This window comes from Thunnus thynnus, chromosome 21, assembly GCF_963924715.1.
Source record: "Thunnus thynnus chromosome 21, fThuThy2.1, whole genome shotgun sequence".
NCBI classification, from domain to species: Eukaryota; Metazoa; Chordata; class Actinopteri; order Scombriformes; family Scombridae; genus Thunnus; species Thunnus thynnus.
This window is the reverse complement of record NC_089537.1, coordinates 5,649,586-5,674,939: the sequence shown is the minus strand read 5'-3', so window position 1 is coordinate 5,674,939 and position 25,354 is coordinate 5,649,586. Positions and strand designations below refer to the sequence as shown.

At 38.2% G+C, this 25,354-nt stretch overlaps 1 protein-coding gene across 1 annotated transcript; it reads right to left on the bottom strand.

Annotated features, from left to right (window-relative positions):
* Nucleotides 1-1,529: 1,529 nt before the first annotated feature.
* Nucleotides 1,530-24,698, bottom strand: cdh10a (cadherin 10, type 2a (T2-cadherin)). Its single transcript, XM_067578345.1, has 11 exons — nt 24,358-24,698; nt 16,937-17,231; nt 14,401-14,520; nt 13,069-13,236; nt 12,762-12,943; nt 11,499-11,752; nt 10,414-10,550; nt 10,156-10,277; nt 9,438-9,546; nt 8,061-8,312; nt 1,530-2,758 (listed from the first exon to the last, which is right to left on the bottom strand). The coding sequence occupies exons 1-11, from the start codon at nt 24,565-24,567 to the stop codon at nt 2,268-2,270; spliced, it is 2,340 nt and encodes a 779-aa protein (XP_067434446.1). The 5' UTR covers nt 24,568-24,698; the 3' UTR covers nt 1,530-2,267.
* Between the last annotated feature and the right edge of the window lie 656 nt (nt 24,699-25,354).

The window sequence follows — 25,354 nt, the reverse complement described above, 5'->3', positions numbered from 1 at the left end:
AGTCCCCTTTTACTCAGCAGTGCACGTCATTCTTATAGTAAGAAAAGCGTAATTCCCCATTTATGTTATGGTGATACCTATTATAGTGATGCATGTATACTACAAGGACATTGCTGTGGTGTTATTGCATGCTATTTATCAATTAACAGATTTCACTTCATTTTCCTAATAAGTTAGAATAACTTTGGGTGAGCCTATACTCAAGTGTTTTCAGTCTTCATTGCAAATAGAAATGTTTTGAAAAGTTTCAATTTCCTCTGTAAAAATAAATTAATATTATAAAAAATCATAGACTTGATAAATAAACAATAATTTCAATTAGAGAGACTCACTAGACAGAAATTGAATATAAAAACAAAACAAAACAGAATCTAACGTTGCAAACAATTCCTCTGGGGAAAGTAGCAGGAATCATACATCAAAAAATAGGACAGCAGCTACATGTGTAGTACTGCAACGGTGAGCTGGCAGATGTTTAAATTTGAAACCAAGTGAAGCGAAGCGAGAAGGGCATTGATTTGAGGTATTTTCATCTCCACAGCTGTCCACTAATCAGCAAGTACTGTGTTAAATAACAGAACATTTGCAGATGAGTGTGTAATTAACCACATGGAGTTTGATATACTCCAAGTTGGCAAATACCATGTTCTTCTGCAAACTCGTTCTGCTGTGGTTTGTAAAATATTGTACAAAGGGGTTCTAGTATTGATGGAGAGATTCCAAAATAACTTTGATGGTCTTCAAGAGTCATTTCTAAAGTCTGAATGAATAGTAAGCAAAACCAACAACCAACAAGCATCCCTTCATCTTAAAACTTAAGAAGAAAACAGAAAAACTCCACATGAAACCCACATCAAACACCTAAACCATTATTTTCTCTTAATTTCATTAAGTCAGGATGTAGAGGGCATGCACCTGCTATAAACATGGGGCATTTTTCTGATTCTGTTACTAACTGCATTCAACCTCTGTATGTGTCAAAACCATGACTAGCTCTAAAATCTTGGATGAATTCACACAACTTTTAAACTCCATGGCGATGCTTACACTGCAGCTTACACGGCAGCAGGATTTTCTATTGTAATTCTACGGTCATAAAGTAAGGAAGATAAGTTATTTCAATATTGAAAATAAAAAGAGAGGACAATTTTTTCAGCCTCTCCTGTTCTCTCCAACATTCATTTTCCCTCTTTATTTTTTGGGGGAGGTTTTGTAATGAAAAATACAAATCGCAAAGATACTAAGCAAAACTAAAGAGGACATAACTTGGGGGGGAAAAAAAGTAGTGCTCTTATGAAATCCACACCAAGCACACTGACTTGGACTTAATATTGTCTTTTAAATAGTTTCAGAATGGGTTGTAAGTAAAAGTATCGCTGTTTAGGTGTTTGCTAAAGTTGTGTTGACATTGAAAAGGTATAAAAAACACTGCACACAACCAGCAACACCACCTTTCAGTAACCGCAAAAACAACAGTGGCAATGGATGGAAATATAGCTGTTCCTTTTTTTTCATCATTTTATTAAGAAAATAAGTATAAAAATATAAATATAAAACAATATGACTCAGCATTCAAACAACATGAATTCAGTGTATGACAGTTTTCCTACAACATACACTTTCCATTACATATTACACCTATATGATGAAATGAATTCAGTTTGACAAATAAACTGCACCAACCATTCACATGAACATTGCTTGTCAAACATAGATAGCAAATAGTATATAGGATGTCCATCATTAAAAACACTTTGTACATTTACAGTATTTAATGGAGTTGGCTGGAAAAGCCACTTGACTCCTTCCCTACCCCCACCCATCCCAGTCCAGTGCCATTAAACATTGATAGTATACAATACTACTATCTCTCTGGTCAATTACAAAACACATTGTCCACACCATTGTTCACAAAAAAATCCTAAAATTCAAAGGCATCTTTACTGATTATGACCAAAAACAGTAAAACTTTGAGAATTATACTTTATCTCCATGAATGAAAAAAATTCAACTCAGTTCAAGTCTTCCATTTCAGCATTGTGCATGTGCGCACACACGTGTGAGAGAATCAAATAGACAACTAGTTAACTAGCGCACTAGCTAGCAAACTAGACAAAAACGGATAGATAGCTTGATAGATAGGTAGACAGACAGTCAACTAGCTGGCTAGCTAGCTAACTAGACAAATAGCCATCTGGCTAGCTAGCTAGATAAACAGACAGAGAAAAAATGGGCTTGGAAAAAAAGAGAGACTGTCATGGATCTGTTTAGGTCTCTCTATCTGGGCTCTTCCCTATGTACATCTCTGCCAACTTCTTGAATTGTGGTCCCCAGTTGCTGAGGTAATCGTAATCCTGGTCGCCCTCAGTGGCGGCTGACTCCAGCGAACTGAGGGACTCCGCCAGTGACCCACTGCCCTCATAAGCATACGTGGCCAGGGAGTCATAGGGGGGCGCTGTGGGATCTGAATCATTCTCTTGAAGCCTCCCATTAATGAAGTCTCTGACATCCGTGTTATCCTTTATAGGTGATGTCCTCCGAAAGGGAAACAGCATTTCGGGTATGATGTCCCTGCGTAGCTTGTTAGCATCCATCACCTCTGGGTTGCGCAGTGTGCCAATATCAAAGGCCTGAGTGTCCTCCTCTCCACCCCCTTCATCGTTGTAGCTGACAACGTTGTCTCTGACATCCTCTTTGGAGATGATCAGAGGCTCCTTCTTCCTCTGTCTCCTCAGGGCAGCAAACAGCACCACGATCACTACACAAAAACAGTGGGAAATACAGACAGAGAAAGCTCAGCATAAGATATGTGCCTTCTAACATGTGTCATGCATTAAAGAGCACAGGGAGCAAAAGCGCGGAGGGGAGACACATTTGCTACCAGTGATAAATCCCCAACACTGCCTCAGGCATTCACCTCCTATTATTAAAGATTCAGTGAAAAAGCTTTTTCTTTCTTTTTTCCCTTGAACGGCACATTCACTGTATAAAATGCACCGTAGTTGGAAGATCCTATTTTATACTCTCCAGCACACTACCTCATATCTCATCTTCTTCATTTTCTTTCAGTAAAAGACAGTCAGAGATTGCAGAGTGAGGTATTGAGATTTTCAATAAACTCTTTTTTTTTTTTTTTTTTTTTTTTTTTAAAAGAAGAAACAATCTCTAATTTAAGATGAGCACAAATCCTTCTTCACCTGTTCTCCTCTCCTTCCATGTACTTTTTTGTCCTCTCAGCAGGTAATGTAGTTGTCTACTTGCCTCCCACCTGAGTGTTAATTACAATGCCTTCAACATGGGTCGGATGGGGGTGCAGGGTGGCTGTTTAAATGGTTCTTTATGAACATTTCTAACTGACCAGTGCCACGTTTCTAGACAGCGCAGTGAGCCGCAATGAGGAGGACCTGTTCCAGCTCAGCGCCTGCCAGTCGGAGTCAAGCAGAGGTGAATGAGACAGTCTGTCAGGGGGGATCAAGCACGAAAAGTGTCAGATAATGAGCAGATGTCATGATATTTTGCTCAAGAGGAGAGCATACAGTTTAACCTTCAGTATACCCGATACGTGAGAGAAGATCTGTCCACCACCAGACGCAGAATTTGGAATTAAACCAAGCAGATGGAAGAAAAGCTGTTCAATACTAATTTGCTTGTATCAGTTGTTTAGTCATGGTGCAGATCAAATAACGCACCAAAGTCTAAAACAAGATATTGGGGGAGGAGGAGGGTTCAAGTTCAGGGTTAGAGGTGTACATGCTGGACAGAACACACATGCAACAATGCACATTCTGTATTTTTTAAAACCTAAAACGTACCTTCTGGGTACTATGCTTGGCCAGGCATGGTAAGGTTCAATGACAGTTGAAATCCATTACTTATTGACATGCCCTTGACCATAAGCACTACACATGTCTGCTTTTTGCGGGGGTAGAAAGATAGAAGGTACCGTTGCTGCTGTGTAGTATGCTGTTAGGTACTGCATTAGATTCGAAGAGGGCTGAAATGGTGCTTTAGGATGTCAGGGAGTAACATGCGACCTACTTTACCAGGAAAATACATAGAGCATTTTGTTAAGTGGATTTATTTGCTAATGAATGGAGCTTAGAACCACAGCATCACTGATGATTGCATACATCAAGCTTTCTGCAGTGTCCCTGATACTTCTAGGTTGACATACTTTATAATAGACTAGAAAAACAGCATTGGTTGTTCCTTTTCAAATGCTTTAAATGGTCCATTTTATGTTTTTCTAACAAGCAACCTCTTGTTGTCATGTGAGTAATGTCTTCTTTTAGAAGCAAAGGTGGATGTACTTCCAACATCATGCTAAACTCCTAATTCTTACTTTTTAAATGGTTTTTAACTCACGTCTTCATCGTCTTCATCATTTTATGTTTGTTTTAAATGTGTTTACTTATGTCTGATGTTTTATCTTGTACATTATCCACATAGTTCTTGTGGCTGCAACTTCTGTGGTAGCTCACGCTCTGCGAAGCACATTATGCTTCCACCTGGAATGAAATGTGCTATATAAATACTGTTTTGTTGCTTGTTTGTTACTTATAGCGCCTGGGGAGATCATCAACATAGACGTATGCACAAGAGTCATTACTGGTTTCTATTAACTATGACTACAATTTTCCCTAACCTTTCTCTAACCTTATTATTATTCTCAAGTGATAACCATGTAGTCTGAGTTGCATAAACTTAACCAAGCCTTAATGAAAGAGGTGGTGGAACAGACAGTGCCCATCTGAGTCATTTTTCTACTGGCCGTAAGGTCTTTTTGGAAAGCTAAAAAATACCAATTTTTTGTATGAGGTCTTGTTGGGATAATAATGCACTGAGGATTCATTTAAACTTTGTGTTATCGCAGCCTTTTAACTGTGATTTGTCAATTTTGCTATTTTTATTTGCTACAGTTATGCTTGATTGCATAACATGTCACTGTTGTACTGCACTCTGGCTTGGTTTTAAGCTCTATATTGTATTAACTGCAAATTAAGAAGACTCAGATATTAGACATTTTCTATTGCATAATATTTTTATACAAGGTAAAATAGATATTATTCAAGGATATTCTGTTCATAATGCAATTTTGACCAAATTTGTAGTCACTGTTTTGTTTTTTTAAGGGCCGTACTGCCAGCCAGAATGGGGACCACTGGCAGAATGGCATATTTTAAGTAATCTTTTATTGATGGCAGTGAGGTGGGAGTCCAGACTTCCAATTGCTGTCCTGTTTGTAATGATACACCTTGTAATAGCAGAGATATTCAATTTTTTTTCTCCTTGTGGGCATTCAGGGACACCTTCCTCAGCAAAGCAACTCATTCTGGACCATGTTATTGACTTTAGCACCCTGAATTGACTGCAGCATGGAGCACATGTTAGTAACACCTGCCTGGAGTGCTAATTCTGCACCTTTTTGTATCTTCTGTGTCGATACCATGGACAAGTTTACCTACAACTTATATCTGCATTAAGCTTGTAAAGCCACTTCGTGCTGTGGCAGGCACATTAAGATTATTTGGATGACACCTGGACCTGTGATGCTTTAAGGACATCTGGTTTTGAGCACAACCATGTTAGTAACAGAGGTTGATGTGAATTGGATGGAAAGATGCCTCCACAGTGCTTACACACCGCTGACTTGAATTCAAGGTCAGGTAACTCTCTATTTGGAGAAAACCCTCTGTTGCACTGACAGTGTTGTGTGTAAATGTGTTTGACATACCAGAAAGCAGCAGCACTGTCTTTGGAGTTAATAGAATTGAGAGTCTAAGGACAGATAGTGTTGTATGCTGTACAGATTTTAAATCTTCCCTTTGAGCCATATACGTGATTCGCCAATATATATATAAAAAAAAAAATAGCTTTGACTGGATAAATACAGCTGTTTTGACTGGACTTGGAGAACTGATTCATTGTATAAGCTGTAATTGTATGTACAATATTTATAAACAGCATATTAGTTTCATAGAAAAGAAACAATGCATAAGTGCACTCTCCTAACAGCCCGAAACCCTTATTTTTCACAACACTGTAAGGCTGAAGGTCTTTGCACATAAACACAGCAATAGATGTAGTAATGCTCACTGCCCTTGGCGACAAAAAAGGAGTTTCGCCTTACACATATCATCCAGTGTCGGCTGAGAGTAACTATACACCAACTACACATAATCACCAAGGTCTTTGTCGGTATATGATGTCGATACAGGTGCAATGTTTCCCCTAGCCATTGTCACCAACCTGAAGCTAATTCTTCACTTTTCCAGCAGTTGAGGAAACAACAAATGAGACTTTTCTTTGTCTTGAGAAGCTGCAGCATTTATTAACTGACAAACTGTAGCCTGTACTGTACATTTACTGCCAGATTGACAACTTACTGCTAACCTTTTCCTCTGCTACGCTTGCATTCAGTGTCACTTTTCTGCCGCTTTTCTTTGTGGATGATACAATCATCGCTGCAGTAGCACATTCACAAACTCACTTACATGAATATTTCTTTATCTGATTTTAAATGTGTCATCAAATGGGTGGAAAACAATAAATGGTAAATGGTATTAAATGTAAATAAAAGAGGATGAAATTGAAGCCATGGGACTTAACATATGGCAGTGTTCAAAATAAAGAGGTTAAAGAAGTCAAATTATTGGGAGTTAAAATATAAAACAATCTCTCATGGACGGCTCATATTACAGATCTTTCTAAAAGAGTGACGGCAATGGCGGGAATGGTTGAGCGAATTGCATAGTTTTTATCTAAAGACATTCTTAAGGTAATATCTCATCATCCAACCACAGTCACATTAATTATTGCTGTGCGGTGTGTGGCAGTGCAGCTCAGAGAGATATGAGGAGACTGTAGATCACACTAAACAAAGCAGCAAGAATGGTCTTAAGGTGTGGGTTTGAAAAAGGAGTGAGTGAACTACATATTATAATGGCACAGGCCATAGTAGTAGAGCATGTGAGACAATATTTCTATTGCACAGATTTCAAAAATTCAAGTTTAAAAAGCCAGTTAGTATTAAGGACAAACTGTATGTATATGATAAACATCAAGTTAACATAAGAATAAGAAATAAAAATCATTATGCACTAGCAAAAAAAAAAAAAAAAACCTGAAATGGAAAGACAGACTTTCATTTTCAGAACTGTTAAATTAAGATTTTAAGATTAAAATGTAGTTATCATCACACTATTCTATTGCATTGTCAGTAGGTTTGTAGAGTATTGGTGTTATATGTGAAGACATGTAGATGAATATGTGTATATATGTAAGTACATACAGTATATGTGCCAATGTATGGCATAGGTTATATGTGTGTATGTATGCATGTATGTATATGATATGTGTATCAACAATTATGTGTTGAATTATTCATGAATGATTGTATGCTTAAATGTTTTTAATGTGGAATCTTGGAAGATTAGCCAATGAGCTAAAAATCGATCCAAATAAATCAAACAGCTAAGGTTGTTCCATGGGTTGTTCACATTGTCCACTCGCATATTTCCGACTGGATTTGGGCTTGAACATGTACAGATGTATGTATTAAGTTTCCATTTCGAGTAAAGAAGGAGAAAAAGAAATTAAATCTTACTACTACTGTTTGTTACCCTGCGGAGCCACTAATCAGAACAGAGTGGGCTCCTCCGAGGGGAGCGTTAAAGAGACAGGAGATAAAACGGCCTGTTTCAGACACAGGCTGAACTGAAGGGCTGCATAAAGAGCAAGTATGAGATAAATAAGGAGTTTCCTGAACTGTAAATCATGCAAAGATTTTCCAGTACAGCCCCAGAATAAAAATATAGACCTGGAAAAATGCATAATTTTTTTTTAATACAGCACCAGGCACGAAGCTGGTCAGACCTGCTGTGTCTAGTTACTGTGAGCTAAGATATTATCGGACAATCGCTGTACAGGGACGTGTTTAGCAGACGGTCAATTGCCATCATGCCTGAACAAAGTAACACACAGCGCAAACATGACAAGTTCAAATACTCATGGTCACACATGCACATACACATGCACATACAGTACATATGGGAACTTACTGAGGAGAATAATAACACAGAGCAGGATGGCCACCAGAGCTCCGGTTGTGAGGCCATCTGAGAAGGGCAGGACCTCAGGGTTACATGTCTGCATGTTTCCATGGCTGTCACAAGCGCACACGCGTACAGTCAGTGTACTCGTGCTGCTCTGGATGGGGTAGTCGTTGTCTGAGATCACTACAGGCAGGAAGTACATGCTCATCTCACGCCGGCTGAAACCTCCCCTACGTGTCATGATATTGGCAGTGTTATCTGCGGAGAGATGCAAATAGGGGGAAGCTTGTCAGTGGTGAGATGTTCCAGTCAGCTAAACGATCGCACAGGAAAGAGTCTGAAATTTGATTTTCTTTTATCAGTATCTTGTGACAGGCGGCTCTTAATAATTGCGCAAGGCCCCTGAGAATTATTGGCACCCCTGGTAAACTTACATAGTACTTAAAACAAACACTTATTATCAGCTTGTGTTGATAATAAAGCTGAGCTATTTGCTTAAAAACTACATTCTTAAAAATATAAATTCAAGGAAAGCTAAATTGGTAATCATGTTGTAGTCTTTGTTCTAACAAAAGACAATAGTGTGGTTGTTATGCATGGCCACACTTTCTTGCAAAGCTAATTTAAATCCAAAGTTTAACGTTCCACTCAGACAAAATGAAAAGAGGAATTTCTCTCTATTACAATAGACATAAACAATTCCTCTATTACAATAGACAATTTCCTGCATATGGAGGAGTTTTAGCCAAACTTTACTTTTACGCTCTGCTTACCCTCAAATAAAACTAGGTCCTCGAGGGGGCTAGCCAGGGAATTGTAACCAGTAATTGCCATCGTAGCTGTTCTTTCACTGAGCTTTAAGAGGGATATTAGATTTGTGCATGGTTGGTGTCCTAATTGTCTCTGAAGGAGTCGTTCTGCAGGTAAATGTAAACTTGTCCGTTACTATCTGTATATTTATTGAGAATGGGAAGACAGTGAACGATTTCAACTGCGCCACTGTGTTTTCATTTAACCATCAATATTATGCATGAGTAAACACATGGAAAATTTAAATGAAAAAATAATCTAAAATGTAATCAAACACAGTTTATGTATACTGAGGCAGTTGTTGTTAAAAAAAAAACAACGTGAGCATTACCACACTCTTCAATAACAAAATAATTTCTATCATATAAACCTGTAATGCAATGCAGAATAGATGAGAGATGACTGCTTGAAGGCCGACTTTCACAATGGCTGTACTGTTAATGATATTTTGCCAAACAACTCTAGACTTAAATAGCTTTTTCGGGAAGGTTCAAGAACATAAAGTCAATCAAAAGACTATCACACAATTGAAATATTGAATTTTTAATTAAAAGTTTCATACTAATATCTTACCTTCCCTGTCAACGATGGTGAAGTTTGGGTTGGAGGCGCTTATACTAAAGACGAACTTGTGTCCAACAAGAGGCTCGTCCGTATCAACAGCACTTATAGTCTGAATCAACTGTAAAAACAAAACAAAACAAAAACATTAAGGTAAAAGTATTACAAAACACATGAAACTAATTCTCCCTCATAGTTGGGGAAATCTAAAAGCTTTTAAAACACTTGACACATAAGGAAAGTATTTTTCTCTATTTTATGATTTCATTCAAAGCTAGGAGGACTAAACCTTGTTGGTGGCCAATCGGGTACAAACCACACTGATTGGCAAATCGTGAGGAGTGTCTTGTTAAATAAGGGATTTGGTGTCTCTCAAAACTCTACATACATGTGGTTGTAGTGTGAATAATGTCCTCCAACATGGATCTGCCAGTATGCACTCCACACATGGAAGTTTCCTCTGGTCGTACCCTGTATACTCATGGAGTATCTTAACTTTGCTTTACTTTAGCGTCACTGCAATACGAATAGCTGTGCACAAAATTGTGACTACCCTAATAACTATATATAGTAGCCTGTCTATATAAAACCATAATCACATCACATGGATTTTATTCAGCAACATTATGACATTATGAGTAGCAGTCTAACTAAGATATGTTGACAAATTTCAACAAAACACATCCTTATTTTAAATAATTTCAAACATGATATAAAACCTTTCAAGTACCTGTCCTGATTTGACGTTCTCACAGACAAATGTCTCGTAGAACATTGCAAACTCAGGTGCGTTGTCATTGACGTCTAAAACCTTAATGAACACGGGCACTCGAGTTGTTTGGCGTGGGTTATCTAAAATAAATGAATATAATAATTAATGCCAGCAAAAAAAAAAATACTTTAGATAGATGTCAGAGGTCATGTATTCATCATTTAAATACTATTATTCAATACTAGTGTTTTAAATATGAACAAAACAAACATTTACTTATTTCAGTAGCCACCACAGAGATGTTGTGCCATTTGGACATTTCTCTGTCCAGTGCTTTCAGTGTTGTAATGGTGCCATTCACAGAATCAATGTTGAACAGCCTCTCTAGATCTGTATGCCGATCAATGGAGTATCTGCATGAATGACAAAAACAATGTTATTATTAATACCAATGAATATAAACATGAAGCACATTATGTCATCTGTCTCTATTGTCTTTTCTGCACTACTTTCACAGATCTCGCTTCACAGGAAAAAAAACTAAAGTACTTCTTTACTTCAAAAAAAAAAAGTATTTTATACAGTCAATTATTGCTTCCAAAAGAATGTAATGTATTCATGCTCTCCGTTGTCTAAAAACGATACGTCCTTCGTCGTGCCTGCTCGTTTGTCATCGTCAAATTACATATTCAGCTGAAATTTGAATATGGAACACAATACGCCATGTGGCGTGGACAGTGGAGTGGCATAGCTCTGTGTCAGAGACGGGCAGGCGCCATATGTGTGGAATGGCGGCACTGAGCTGTGTGAATCGATACAGCAAATTAGGCTCTTTCACTTTGACTTTGTGCTGTGCCATAGAGGGCTTACATAATTCTGGGAAATAAACAGTGTCTGTATTCACTTCACAGGTCCGCCGCCATCTTCCACTGGGAAATCACCAGGAGGGACCCATGAATAATATCCTTCCCTTCCCTCCCCTACACTGACACAAGGCTTGGCTGATGGATTAGATTTAGCCAAGTGGGCACATTTTCATCCTCACACTAAAAAACTGATGAGAGGAGACTTTGTATTTCTACAATGTGTTGCTTGTTGTCTTATTGATTTTATACTAGTATAATTAAAGCTGGAACAATGAGTTTTGAAACAATCAAATTACCACAGCAAAGCATTACAGAGGAGAGGAAATCTTTGTTTAACTAGTCATTGATTAATTCCTGCCAAGTTTACTAAATTGTGAGAACTTCATTCCCAAGCAGAATGAATTAGTTGAATAAAAGGTAGGGATTTGGCATTTTGCTCTAACAGTCTGGCACTGTTTGGGGTCTAAACACTTCTAGCTGTCCCCTTTAGCATACTTGACTGGCTCGTTGTCAGCATCAGGGTCCTTGGCCAACACCACACCGACAAAGCTGCCAGCAGCCGTGTCCTCATGCACCTCGATGATGTAAGGGTTCCTGGTGAAAACAGGAGGCTCATCCACATCCTCTATTGTCACCTTGACCATGGCGTAGTCTTTGAATTGCAAACCGAGGATGAACCTCGCATCTAAGTAGGTGTTTTTCACCTCCACTCTGAACTCATAGTCCTTTTTACTTTCGTAATCCAGTGCCTGCAGATGAAAGAGCATCAGAAGTCAAGCTGTAGACTTTGCCATAAAAACAGTCCGCCTCCAGGATTTTGATAGGCAATTCATTGCATTTCATTTGTCTGCCTTTATCTTATTCATTCTCTAAATTCTAAGTTACAAATCCAAGTGAGGAATACTGATCTGGAAGATCCTTGGGGGAAACTAAAAAGAGTTTCTAGCAAAAGACTGTTTTATATTATTCATTTCAAAGGCTTAGGGTATCTGATTTTATACTGCAGTTCAAAAATAAATTCTGTCATATATTCTTTCTTACATGAATGAACATTATCACTGGGCTGTTTCTAATCTGAAACTGTACTATTCTGTCTTTCCATTGAAGTTAAACCATCTGTGTTATAATTTAGGAGAAAGGAATCATGCATATTAAGATGAGATGAAAAGACAGCTAACATTTATTTTAAATTCAAACATACAATAGGTTTGAACTTGATTTGAACCCCTAACCTGACTTTTTTTTTCCTGAAAACACCTAAAGGTTGAATACATTTTAAAAGACATGATGATCTTGGCAGTGGCTTGGATTTCATTTTCAAAAAAAAGCATGTTTACTAAAAAAAGAAGATTTAAAAAAAGAACCTTTTAATCCTGTACTAGATACAAATATTTTGCCTTCAGTTTTGAGATCTTACTTTTCATACGCATGTAAAAACAAATCTTACAGGTATTACTTGATGTGTTGGTTACAATTTATTTTCTGAAGGCTTCTCCTTGAAACACATTTCTTGGAGACAGGAAGGCTGTTTTTTGGGTTTTTTTTTTTTTTTTTGCAGTTTTATGAAAACATGTCACTTGTCACAGGAAGTGTTCTGTCTGATTGCACAGTCATTATCAATCAAGTAATACTTACATGACTGCTAAAAGTGTTTGTTGCTGGTTGGAGACTACAAAGCACTATCCAGCATAACTAAAGGACTAACTAAAGGACTAAAAAGCAGACAAAAAAGGCAGAAGAGGAACGAAAATGAGTTACCTTATTAATTATGATGACTCCCTCTTGTGTGGTTTGGTCAGTAATAATGTTGAATATGTCGTGACCACCGACAATACTGTACTCCATCTCAGCATTACGCCCAACATCTGGATCATCAGCTTTAATACGGCCAATAGCGCCTCCGATCTCCGTAGACTCCACAGCAGTCATACGAAAGGAATCTATACATGATGGTGAAGGAGACCAATTAAATGCAGACTTACTTCTGTGCGTTCTGTCATGACTAATCTCAGAGATCACTTGTGTTTAAAGGCCTATTGTAAATGAATACATCTGGTTTTCTTACGGTTAGCGAAGCGTGGCGGGCTGTCGTTCACATCGGAGAGGGTGATGCTGACCGTCGTGGTTCCTGAAAGTCCACCCATCTGACCGGCCATGTCTTTAGCCTGGATCACGACCTGGTAGTTCTCTCTGAGTTCTCTGTCCATGGCAGGCAGGGCTGTCTTGATAGTGCCTGAAAATTTAAAAGGCAAAGTCCGATTTGGGAAATGTATTCAGTGTCTTACTGAAAATGAGGCAAGATAAAACTCAATTCCATGTCTGTGCTCAACCCTGTATGCTAAGTTTTCATACAACTAATTTGATTTTCCAATATTTTTTTGAGGAAAACGGGGTGAATGGTGAATGTACAAAATGTGGGACTTTGACCTTGTTTAGCATCACAAATCCTATGTATGGTTAGAAGAAACTAAAGCACTTTGATTAAGGTTAGGAAAAGATTGCGGTTTTGGTTAAATAATTAAGTCACTTTTGACTTTTTCAATAAAAAACAAACCACGGTATTTCCCTAACCTAACATAATTTCTATGACACAGGGTTGCTGTGCTTCATGAAATTTATATCCACTCTAAAAATGTCTTATTTGCATATATTCTTAGCTATGTAGGTAGAAGCCAATACATCCAAAAGTCTGCTGCAACAGAGAGAAAGTGGCAAGAGATGACTTCTAGGATGCTGTATGTATATAGAGCTCAGCTGTTGTTGGTCAAGGAAGACTTCACTGCATAAGCTAATCTTTTTAAACTACATTGTCCCATCAAGACATCCAACATGTAAACAAGACATTTTGCAGTTGCTGAAATGCAAGAAAGAGCTGAGACTGACAAAGACCATCTTATCTATTCCTTGGTAAGACACCAAATAAGCACACGAACCAAAATATTGCTTGAATCTAATTTTAGCCATGCTGTTAATAAATAATGTGAATAATGGCTTTTAAAGGGTTTGCCTTTTGAGCTTTAATGACTCACAAAGTACATGGTTCATTAATAAATGGCTTTTTGTACTGTAAGTACAAAGAAAGCAATATATCTAAATATAACCACAGTCTTCTTTAAAAGTAGGATAATGATGCAGCTCTTCATATATTTTACTTATTAGATACATTTTACATATTATCACAATTCAGCTGAAATTAGCCGTGTTATTAATGTGTTTTAAAAGGAATATTTACAGTTTTAGTGAAGTAAATGTGATTTCTGTGAGATTAGCAGCACTGAAAAACACAGGAAATCCTTTTTCTGCCTGCTCTCACATACTTTACCGAGCAGTGCAAGAGATCGGTTTATAGACTTGCATTACAAATTGCATCCAGGAGTTCCTGCTGGGTTTGGCTTACCATTTTCAGAATCCACAGAGAAATAGGGTTGTCCCTGTAGAATGCTATATACAAGCTTGGCGCTGTTCCCATACGTTTGATCATCGGCATCACTGGCAGTTACAGTGACGACAGATGTACCTGCAAAGAGAACATGCAAAGTTAATTTTAACACCAAAACAGTGCTACTGCATGTATTAAATCATGACAAGACCAAGTAACTGACTCATCATGTTAGATAGAGAATTTGCTGTATTTTACAGCTATGCCATTAGTCATACAGACAGCTTTAAATACAAACAGTGGCCTAATATTACCCCAATTTTACTGGTAGCCAGTGACTAATCCCCAATTTTCATGTCAAACAACAGAGCTGTGGAGAAAATCATACCAGTTGACTACAACAAGGAAGAGGTGTGCGACTAAAATCAACCAGGAACCTATCATTATCCGTTATTTATACCCTTTTTTAAAGAAACAACAAAGCAATCGCCACAGTTGGCTGAACAGTGAAACAAAAGAGATTGAGGCTTTCAGACTTTGGCTGAGTCTCTTCTGGCACCTCAGTGAAAATGATTTTCTTGATTAAACCCTGGTGTCCCAGTAGTCTAAAGACCTCTTTAAAATATCAATGAGACTAGAAGGCTTTGCTTTATCTAGACTGTAAGTGAATATTTCTTTCTCCTTAGGTAATACTTTATATCAAAGGGTATCCACCAAGCATGATTTGCCTGTTAACAAACAATATTTGCTGCACAGCTGAGAAGCTGTTAAGGTTTCATTAATGCCTATAATGACACACTTCACTCAATTCAACATTTTCACTGTTGCATTGCTTATTTTATTGATAGATGCTCAAATTAACTCAATAATAGGGGATGAAGGTATCTTTGAAATCTCTTTTGTGCAAAAAAAAAAAAAAGTGAAGCAATTATGGACTTTAATCCTTTTTTCAGACTCGTACCATTACAGTACTGTCTTTGGCTCAGCAAGGTAGATATTTTTTTTCTGACCCGTGTTGTCAGAGGCGGAGGTTTGGCAACATGAGTTAAGTACCGACGAGCTTCTACTGAGGAGCTGGCATGGAATCGCTGTGTTCATGGGTCATGGTATTTGCATAAATACTGAATTAACCTCAAAATATTTTTCTTTTTCTTTTTATTTTCCAGTTGGGATTTGACCCAGCAACCCTTTACTGAGCGTATGATTTGCAATGTGAAGCAGTATCACCTTTCTTATCTCTAAGAATCACAGTCAAGACAGAAAACACCACCACCAACCACCACCACAGGGACACTAACGCATAAATTACACATTATGCAGCATGCCAAGGCTCCACAATCAATTGATAGATGTTTGAATATGTGTCAACTGTGCATATAAATAAATAAGAGTAAAGAAATATAAATGGCTAAAAGCCTAGAAAGAGCTCAGTTCCTCTAAGATATCCTGTCATTGAAGTCACTTCTATATCCTGTATAATCCACCCAAGCGTTTCACTAACACCACATTGCAAATACTGTCCTTGGCATTCAGGAGACCTCTGCCGTGTCCTGTTTGGGTCTGTCTGTCTCCGTGCATACTAATGAACCCTTGAACATCTGTCCCACTTAGTCCCAGAACTGATAGCATAAAAGGGAGCTGCTGATTTTTCATGGCTGGCTGACTTGATTAACCAGTATGTTCAGTCTTAACATATAAGGTGGTGTATTAGTCCAGAGACGAGTCGCCATGACCCTGACCCACCTTTTGCCAGTAGTTCATGCAATTGAGAAATCTACGAGCGGTGCGTTATGAATCCCAAATAGGGTATTGTTATTTGTCATATAGGCCATTGGGTTTTGATTTTCCCCTGATTGCTTCCATGTATTAATTCACGGTTGCATAATTGAGGACTGATCTCAAGTTGCATGAATTATTTTCATAAGCTTTGTTTATATTCATGCCATTTGGTTTATTTATACTACTTGAATAGAATGAAGTGGAGTGCAATGAAGCAAATCCTTAATTGGAAAGACTGTGACAATCTAAACATACAATATTTCTACTGCCTATTAAAAATGGCAAATGGCATTACTTGTTATGAATGCCCAATGACCCTGACCAAACAAATAACGATCACAACAGCAAATGACTTTGAAGAACTGAATATAGCATCAAAACACTGTTCACTGCTGTTCCTCTACATTTCTTGAAATATATTTCTTGCATAAATCTGTCAATTATATAATTATATTAATTCTTAAATAAGTAAATAATGTAAAATTCCCATCACAGTTTAATAGATCCCAAGGTGACTCCTTCAAATTGCATATTTTGCCCAAACAACACTCCAGCCAATAGTTTACCATGGTTTAAAAAAAACAAAACAGAGAAAAGCAGCAAATCCTCACCTCTGAGAAGTTGGAACAAGTGAATGTTTAGAATTTTAGCTTGAAAAATGACTGAAATCTTAAATCGATTATCAAAATATTTGCTGATTCATTTTTCTGTCACATTAACTAATTGATTAATTGACTAATGAGTCAGCTGTACGATAAAGCAGACTGTTACTTACCAACGTCAGACATTTCTGGGACACTGGCAAAGTAGATCTCCTTTGCAAATTTTGGTGCATTGTCATTGATGTCGTGAATTTTTATATTAAATTCTGTGTCGGGCTCCAGCTCTGCATTGGTTTTCCTATCCAGAACCTTGGCATTGAGGGTGTACATAGCTTTCTCTTCCCTGTCCAGCCTCTTGGTAGCATGAATATCTCCAGACTTTTCATCAATCAGAAACAGGGTGCCGGCCCCGTCTCCAGTCAGGACGTACTTCACGTTGCCATCACCTTTGTCCATGTTGGAGTGCAGCTGAAAATTAGAGAGAGCCATTTTATACATGGAAACAAATCAAGAAAGAAGTCAGACTTGTACAAAAACAGTGATTGTGGTCCTGATAGGGTGCTTGAAAACTCTACTTTCATACACTTTGTTCAGTCTAACAAGACAACACACTATCTTCAAATTTCTCAAAGAAAAAAAACGGAATATTTACCGTTAACCTCAAACAAAACTGAATAAAACACAGTCCCAGTCATTGCCCCTGAACATCTCTCCACACAATCAAAGATATTTGCAGCCTTATTGCCAACATCAAGTCTGTCTGCAACAGAAGGTGCAATTTTTGACTGTGGCCGGAAAGAAACCAGACATAAAAATAGAAATAAAAATAACATTATTAAAAATGTCTGGCCACGGTTTTACCAATTTAGGAGAATTTCCAAGGACATCACTGGGAGAATCAAGCTTCTACACACAGAATCTTCCCATTCTTTCTCTCTCTTTTTCTTTTCTTTTTTTGTGTTTTCTTTTTATTTGTTTAAAACTATTACATCTGCTGTTACCAGGTAATGCTTGTGAAGTTTTAACCTACTGTCCTCAGATGCCTCTTAGGTTGAGTTTGAGAGTCCTTCCAAAATGGGATGGAATGTTTTATAATATGTGTACAAAGTCCTCTCATATTGGACTATGAAAATATTATTGCCTTGACTCGTCTGACCTTGTGTTTTGCTGCAGAGCTTTAAAAAAAAAAAAAATCGCAGTACCCATATTATCAACATGTGGCCCAAAATACAAGCAAGACTTACTTAAAGGACCAGTGTGTGGGATTTAGTGCCATCTAGCGGTGAGGTTACAGATTGCAACCGACTGAATCCCCCCCGTCCCCTCCCCTTCCAAGCATTTAGGAGAAGCTATGGTGGCTGTGAAACTGGTGAAAAATGTGGAAAAAAGGCTCTCTTGGTTTGTCTGTCCTGGGCTACTGTAGAAACATGGTGGTGCAACATGGCGGCCTACCTAGTAGAGGAGATATAAATGGCTCATTCTAAGGTAACAAAAACACAACAATTCTCATTTTCAGGTGATTATACACTTATTAAAACATACTTATGAATATTATATTCCATTTCTGCCAAGTCCGTTCCACTAGGTGCCACTAAATTCTACACACTGCACCTTTAAGTTTGCACTTCACTTGCTCAAGTACATTTCCTGAACATCATATGCACATGGTACATGACTTCCTTAGGAATTAATGCAAAACAGAAGGGGATATCAACTATATTTACATCACAGTCTAGATGTGTAAAAACTTTGTGAGACTCTTGCGAATACTGAAATACTTGTGTAAACCAACTGCAGAAACTATGCGTATCAGTCTCAGAACATTCTCCATTAGTCCAGATCAAATTAGTCTTAGATTTGTCTTCCAAAATGTGCCCTTTGAAAAATGATGAAACCTGACCTACAGCAACAATTGCTAAAATTAGTCACCTCTGACCTATCCATCACCTTGAAGCATCCCTAAGTGTCATGGAGGAGTAATGGCGGCATACTGTGACAGACACTTGATTCAAGCTCATTACTGTACTGGATCTGTCAGCAGATATATTTAGAGCACTATCTCATGGGTTCACATTTTAAATGACAAGTAGTTAGGGACACAGAATGTACGTCAGTAACTTATTAATATTAATGTCTACATGCTGTGAGGAAACTAATTATTTTTTCCCGCAGTTGGAAGAGTGATGTCAACAGTACAACTTTGGATGGAAATCAGAAATGTATTGCCAGAGTGCTCGCTATTCTCAGGCAGAATTAAAAAAAATGGGGACACATGTGAAAACAAGATGCTGTCAAGTTCAAATGAACAATATGCACAGTATTTGGCGATGTGTTTGAAAATATTTTCATGCAGATGAACTCCATTATCCCGAGTCTATTAAAGAGGAATATCACTCAGCTTGAATTTTCACATATATTTGTGTTCTGGGACAGTCTGTTCATTGTTTGTGAATATGAATTCACTCCTGAGCTGTAGACCGGTGAACCAAGGATTTATGACGTGTTTTGGATGTGAAAGCTGCTCCTGCTATTGACTATGAATGACAGGCTAATTTTGGTGAGCTGGAGAGCGTTTGTATGAATTTTTGCATTCAAATGGGCTTCATATCTGAGCTATGTGCAATTACTCTCTTGGAAAAAAAAAAAAAAAATTCTTGCATCGTACTGCAGTCACCTTTTTGCTACTTTGAAATTCATTGTCTATGTACTGCAGTATATAAGCTGCGGGAGACATTAAGACTTGCTCACTATGCAATACTGAACTCCTATGCAACATACAGTAAGAGGAACATATTTCATTACTGATACGCAGAACTGTGACTATTCAAACACATTTCTATGCTTACAGTGTAATAATTAGGCCAGTACAATTTCAGACCATGTCAAAGCACAGGAATTCCATTTTTTTCCAAATCTTTTGATTATATTCTCTCCAGTAGTTTTCATCTGATTATTACCATATTTCCCAGTCTTGGTTGTTAATCCTGTAAAAAGGAACCTGAGAAGTAAAAACAACAAACAATGAGCCATCAAAGGAGCCTGTACCCTATGCAGCCAAGCTGTCTACAGGATAATAGTCTTTGGCGAGCTATGTGGTATATATGTTTTTTACATATTTCCCCTAGTGTACGTTGGAGCAAGCCCTTACTTCGTGCACTTTTGCTAATTATTGAATGTATACATAAGGTCCAATTCCTAATCATAAGGGTAAACAGATCCTCTCCCTATGGCGATCCAGATTTCTCCAAGGAGCGGGTTATGCAGAAGTAAGCAATGTTATTCCATCTAAAAATAATAGTGTTACTGTACAGCTAAATCTATGAGGCACAGTGCCAGCAACATGGAGGTTTAGGGTTTGTTTCCTACAGGGATATTCTATATCAACTGTATATGTTTAATATATTAAGTTTGACTCAAAGTGTAGAAACGGATCTATATTAATTCTTACTGGTGGATAACAGGGGTAAGTTTTCACATAAGTGCACTGAACTCTTGAACCTTATATATAGAGTAAACCTTGTCCATGTAGTGTAGGTAGAAAAAAAAATGGCATTGATATTCTTTACAAAGTTTGGCACAAGGTGTTTTCACACAGCTTTAAGAAAATCAAATGTTCGAACTACCACACTATATTTGCAGAGATTTAGTGGCTCTCCTTTCAAGGCCTTGCAGCACAAATACAGCCTTTTCAATGCCTTACAACAGAAGCACAGAAGAGAGCCTTGATGAGTTAAATCGCCTTGCACAAACACTGAGGAATTGTCAGTAAAGCAGGGAAATCATTGGCAATTCTTGTCAGGTTTCTGGTAAGCATAGCTTGGTGCTGCAAAGAGGAGATAGCAAAATAGAGCGCAGAATGGATACAGAATAATTACTCTTCCTCCCTCTCTCACTCTGTCTCTTAAGACACAGACAAAAATTCTTTACTACTGAAAAACTGTACTATAATGCATGTTATGCAGGTTAAAGTCACACCTTGCAGTATCTCTAGTGTGCTTTGTGTTTTTTTCAGTTCATACAAGTTAGTGTTGTGAAAGAATTGAGCAAGACCCTGCAAAATCTCAAGGATAATTATTGGCACAATATTAACACAACAAAAGTGAGCTACTTTGAATATTCTAATTTAGGGCAGCCTGTTTTGTTTACAAGGCACAGCACAATAGAAGGTACCAGAACTTTAATAGGATTTTGTTCACTTCAAACACACCACTCTGATGCTCCAGAATCCAAAGTTTGTGGTTGTATTGCTCAGCATTGCAAGTGTTCACACTTCACAGCCCTGCTTAAGAAGTAGGGCACCACAGCTGCACACAGTGAGTGCTCACACTCATTAATGGCCCTGTGAAAGTCAGTTAAACTGAGATTTAGGGGTTTTACGCTTGAGCCATGCACAGCCACTGCGTAGTATATTTACAATTATAAAATATACTTGGCTTTCTCCCCCCAGTGTTGACAATTGCTACAGAACCAGAGTAAGCGCTCAAAACCTTTACTTTTACTAATGCATTTATTTTTCTTACTTATCATTCTGTGAGGCATCAGTGAGCACTACTCTGTATGTAAGCCTCAAAGCAGCGTGTCTTTTGAACACCTTGATAAGCAATATGAGCTGCTGCATGTATTATATAGTTCAGTCGCAATAGTGCACCGCTTCCTTTTTTTTTTTTAAGCTAAGAACCAAGCTATACAAGTTTGATGGTTCTTTACATCGAATTTTGATTGCCGTAATCAAGAAATCAACCTCAAGTGACAGTTAGTGAATGTGTGTGGGTTGATTGGAGAGGTTTGATTGAATGTGAAATAAATAAGGTCTCCCACAGTGCACTGCAAAGGCCATTAAATGATCTTTATGAGGAAGACCATCAAGGCTTTGATGGCTCTGCACTGGGCATCAATGTGCTTTTTGCATTCGGTCTTGGTTCTTCATCTCTATCCCTCCCTTTATTTGTTTCTCTCTTTATCCATCTGCCTGTCTGTTTGTTAACTTGTTTTCTATCTATTTCATAACATCTATCATATAACTTGTTCTCTATATACAAATGTCACCATCACGGTCTTTCTCTCTGTCTAAAACTCCAAAGTTAAACTGGAATTACTGATACGGATCGCCACGGCTTCGTCTGTAAAGCAGAAAGGCAGTATGCGGCTGCCCTATTTTTCACCCTCAGTAAATTATTACAGCCTCATGTTTTTCTGACAGTTTAATAGTGAATGATATTGGACACAGGAAAAGTGGAGAACCGGTGAATGTGATTGCTGTCATGCCACAGAAGTTGGGTGCCAGAGAGCATCAAAGAGTCAAGAAGAAAGTCACATCGCACCAGTCGCTGACATATCAATGGATGGCCCCATTTATAGTTAGCATTTGCTTTGCTGCTTCATCACATAACACAACAAGGTGAATTTCATTGGCCTTTCCTGATTGATATGTTTTCTTCTCCTTCCTCCTTCTCTCGCTATTCCATTTATTTTTTGCTATTCCTTTCTCTTCACCACATCAGGATGATGGTTTCTGCAAAAGAAGTTGTCATATCCCCCTACTCAACCTTACACAAGACACTTGTTTACTCCGGAGAATGAGGTGTGTGATGAAAGCCAGCTTCCTCCGAGAAAATTGGCTGTCGACAGTCACCTCATTTCCCTCCCTCGAGTTGATAACTGTAGCGCTCCCCATCACACCTGTCTTTATAGTACTAGCACGGGTGAGCTGACAGGAACCCCTCTGATCTGGGTGGGTGGGGAGGAGGAGCGTTGTCCCGAAACCCCCTCTTTTTTTTGTGATTCTTAGGAGAAAAGTGTCTTGCAGGATGCTGTAGTTTTTGAATTTATTCTCCGAACCACTTCTCTGACGCCTGGTTCTGGTTTTGGTCGCATGTCTATTTTGAGTCAAACTTGTCTGGGCCTTCACCTGATATTTATTGCTTGATTGAATGAATGAATTGTAACCCAAATATATGTTTGTGTTTTTTTTTTTTAAAAAAAGGTGAATAAAATGAAAATAAATGCATGTCTTCACTAAAACACATTGAGGATTTTTTTTTCACATTTGAGAATAATGTAGTGTTGTAGCTTGATTTCACTAACTGGGCAAAAGGTGTCGCTATTCACTTATTGTATTAATTTCTTCTTAATTTTTTTATTTTCTTACATGTGTTACAATGTCCATATGCCTCATCAAGGTGTCAATGTGGACTAAGGCCGTATTCAGACCAAATCAGGCAGTGCAGTAAAAACGCCAGTCCTCCCATTCATTTGAATGGGGGTAGTGCGTTTCGGGTGTGGGAGCTTTGGCTGCTGGGACGCTGCACCTGACTGCGACCGGAAAGTTGAGCAACTTTTGGAGAACCGCAACCCAACGTCACTGCGGCTGAAGACTGCAGTGGCCAATCACAAACTGATCCGAGCTGTAAACTCAGCCATGAGGGAGTAAAAAGATGCTACTAGGAGGAGGGGAGAACATTTCTCTTCGTTTGATAACGTTAAAAGTAAAGTTAGACTTTGCTGCCAGCTTCCTGACTCATTTTTAAAAAGACGAGAAAAAGAGAGAGAGAGCAGCTGTGGTTGAACGAGCTGGAGAATGACTGAAGATAGTTAGTGCTGGTAGCGTGAAAGCCGGTGAATCAGATCAATAAAACATTATTTTCTAATTGTTTGACAGCGGTTACATTCTAGAGCACAAATAAACACGCCCACACCCCCGCACACCTCCGTTCGTCCCTGCGGCGGTGGGCCGCACTGCCTGATTTGGTCTGAATACGACCTAAAACAGTCTGAAGTCTGTTTCTTTTTGTGGTCCTGGTGGTAAATAGTTGAATAATTGAAGTTTCATCTCGGTTAGCTCATGTGTTATGGATCGTTGACTGTTTTGAGCAATGATTATAGTGTATGCATAATGAAAATGTTTTCATATTGACTATTAAAAAGCTACATATTGTTCTAGGGCTGCAACTACTGTTGTTTTCTTTATCAATTAATTATGCCAATTCTTTCCTCCATTAATTGTAGATGGTTTTGTCTATTAAGTCTTTAAATAGAGATTTACTCAAACTGCCTGTTTTTTTCAACCAGCAGTCTGGAACCCAAACATATTTTGTTTACTATTAGATACGACAAAGAAAAGCATCAAATCCTCACATTTGAGATGTTGGAATCAAACAGTATTTGGTATTTTTGGTTTGAAAAATAACTAAGATGAAGAGGGATTATCAAAATAGCTGCAGGTACATGTTCTGCCAATCGATCAGTCAACTCATCAAAAAGGTGTTGCTGCTCTCCCTTGTTAGTGGTGATTTTTGGTTATTGAGATATTCCTATTACAATGATGGCATCTGCCCAACAAGAAATCATTAGGTATGTTTTCCACTGACGAAAGACAATGCGATTAAAAATAATTGCTGAAAAGAACGAGAAGACTCCAGGCAAAGAGAGCAGTTTATGTGCTCTTGCGGTGAATCTGATCGCTTCAGTTAACTGTGCCTGTAGACAAACCGACAGTTTTCTGGCAGCCCATTCCTCTTCAGCCAATTACATCAAACACTACAACAAGCTAAACCTTCTATAATTAGCCTACAGACAATATGTTTGGACACGTTACCTTGCCGACATATTGATGGTCGTTTCCTGTGTATTCCTCGAGCAGAAAGAATTGATTCCACATCCATCCACGTTTGGACCGCTGGAGAATCCTCCCATCACTCTCTGGCATCCCAAACAGATTCCCAATATTCCCAGGTGTGAAAGGCAGGGCGGTACTGGGCCACAGGATAGAGAGGATCAGGAGGAGCAGAACCTGACTGGTTATCATGGTATCCAATCAGCTGGGGAACGTCCTGGATGACTGGTGATTTACGGTAATGAGCTTCTGATAGGATGGACACTGGAAGGTAGTGTCATCAGAACAGACATTGTATTCCTCACTTTGATGTCCTTTAGATCCCTGTGAAAAGAGGAAACTTTAGTCAAGAAGCACTCGTCTGTTTTCGTATCCCTTTCATCGTAAAATTTAAACCCTGGCATCAAGTAGAATACGACAGAGCGTCAAGGGCAACACTTATGCACATAGAAGCTCAATGCAAATCTGTTTTTATTAAGACAGGAGCTAATTATGCAATCAGCAAATAGGAATCCCTTCTATGTGCACTGTGCAGGTAAAGGAGAGCTTACACTTCATAATTCAGTGTTGGGATTTACCTAAGATGAATATGAATATAACGAATGAATGATGCATATAATGGTTCTCAAATAGAAATACAACACAATTCTAAAACAATTCATCCCCAGACTTATTTGTATGCATTCTTATTAGAGTATGCAAAACTAATGCAGTAGGTGTCATCAGTCAAACTTGATTGATATAAAAAAGACATGAAAGAAAAGATTGCTTATAAAATATTCAAGCCACTGCAATGCACATGTTTCACCAGAAGACTCACTATAATCACGACAGTGCATTAGCAGTTTAGTAAATGTCAAATACTAATTAAGTTTTATCACTGCAGCTGCAACTTCCTGTCTGCTCTGTGTTACGTATTAAAAATGATCAGACTTTGTATTATTTGTAATGTATGTGTATGTAATGTATCATTTATGTG

Excerpts from the sequence above, each read along its gene's own strand:
- cdh10a (XM_067578345.1), bottom strand. The coding sequence starts at position 24,567 with ATGATAACCAGTCAGGTTCTGCTCCTCCTGATCCTCTCTATCCTGTGG. Across the intron at positions 14,521-16,936 it reads CCCAGAAATGTCTGACGTTG|GTACATCTGTCGTCACTGTA; the intron begins GTAAGTAACAGT and ends TTCTCTTTGCAG. Across the intron at positions 8,313-9,437 it reads CACCATCGTTGACAGGGAAG|ATAACACTGCCAATATCATG; the intron begins GTAAGATATTAG and ends ATCTCTCCGCAG.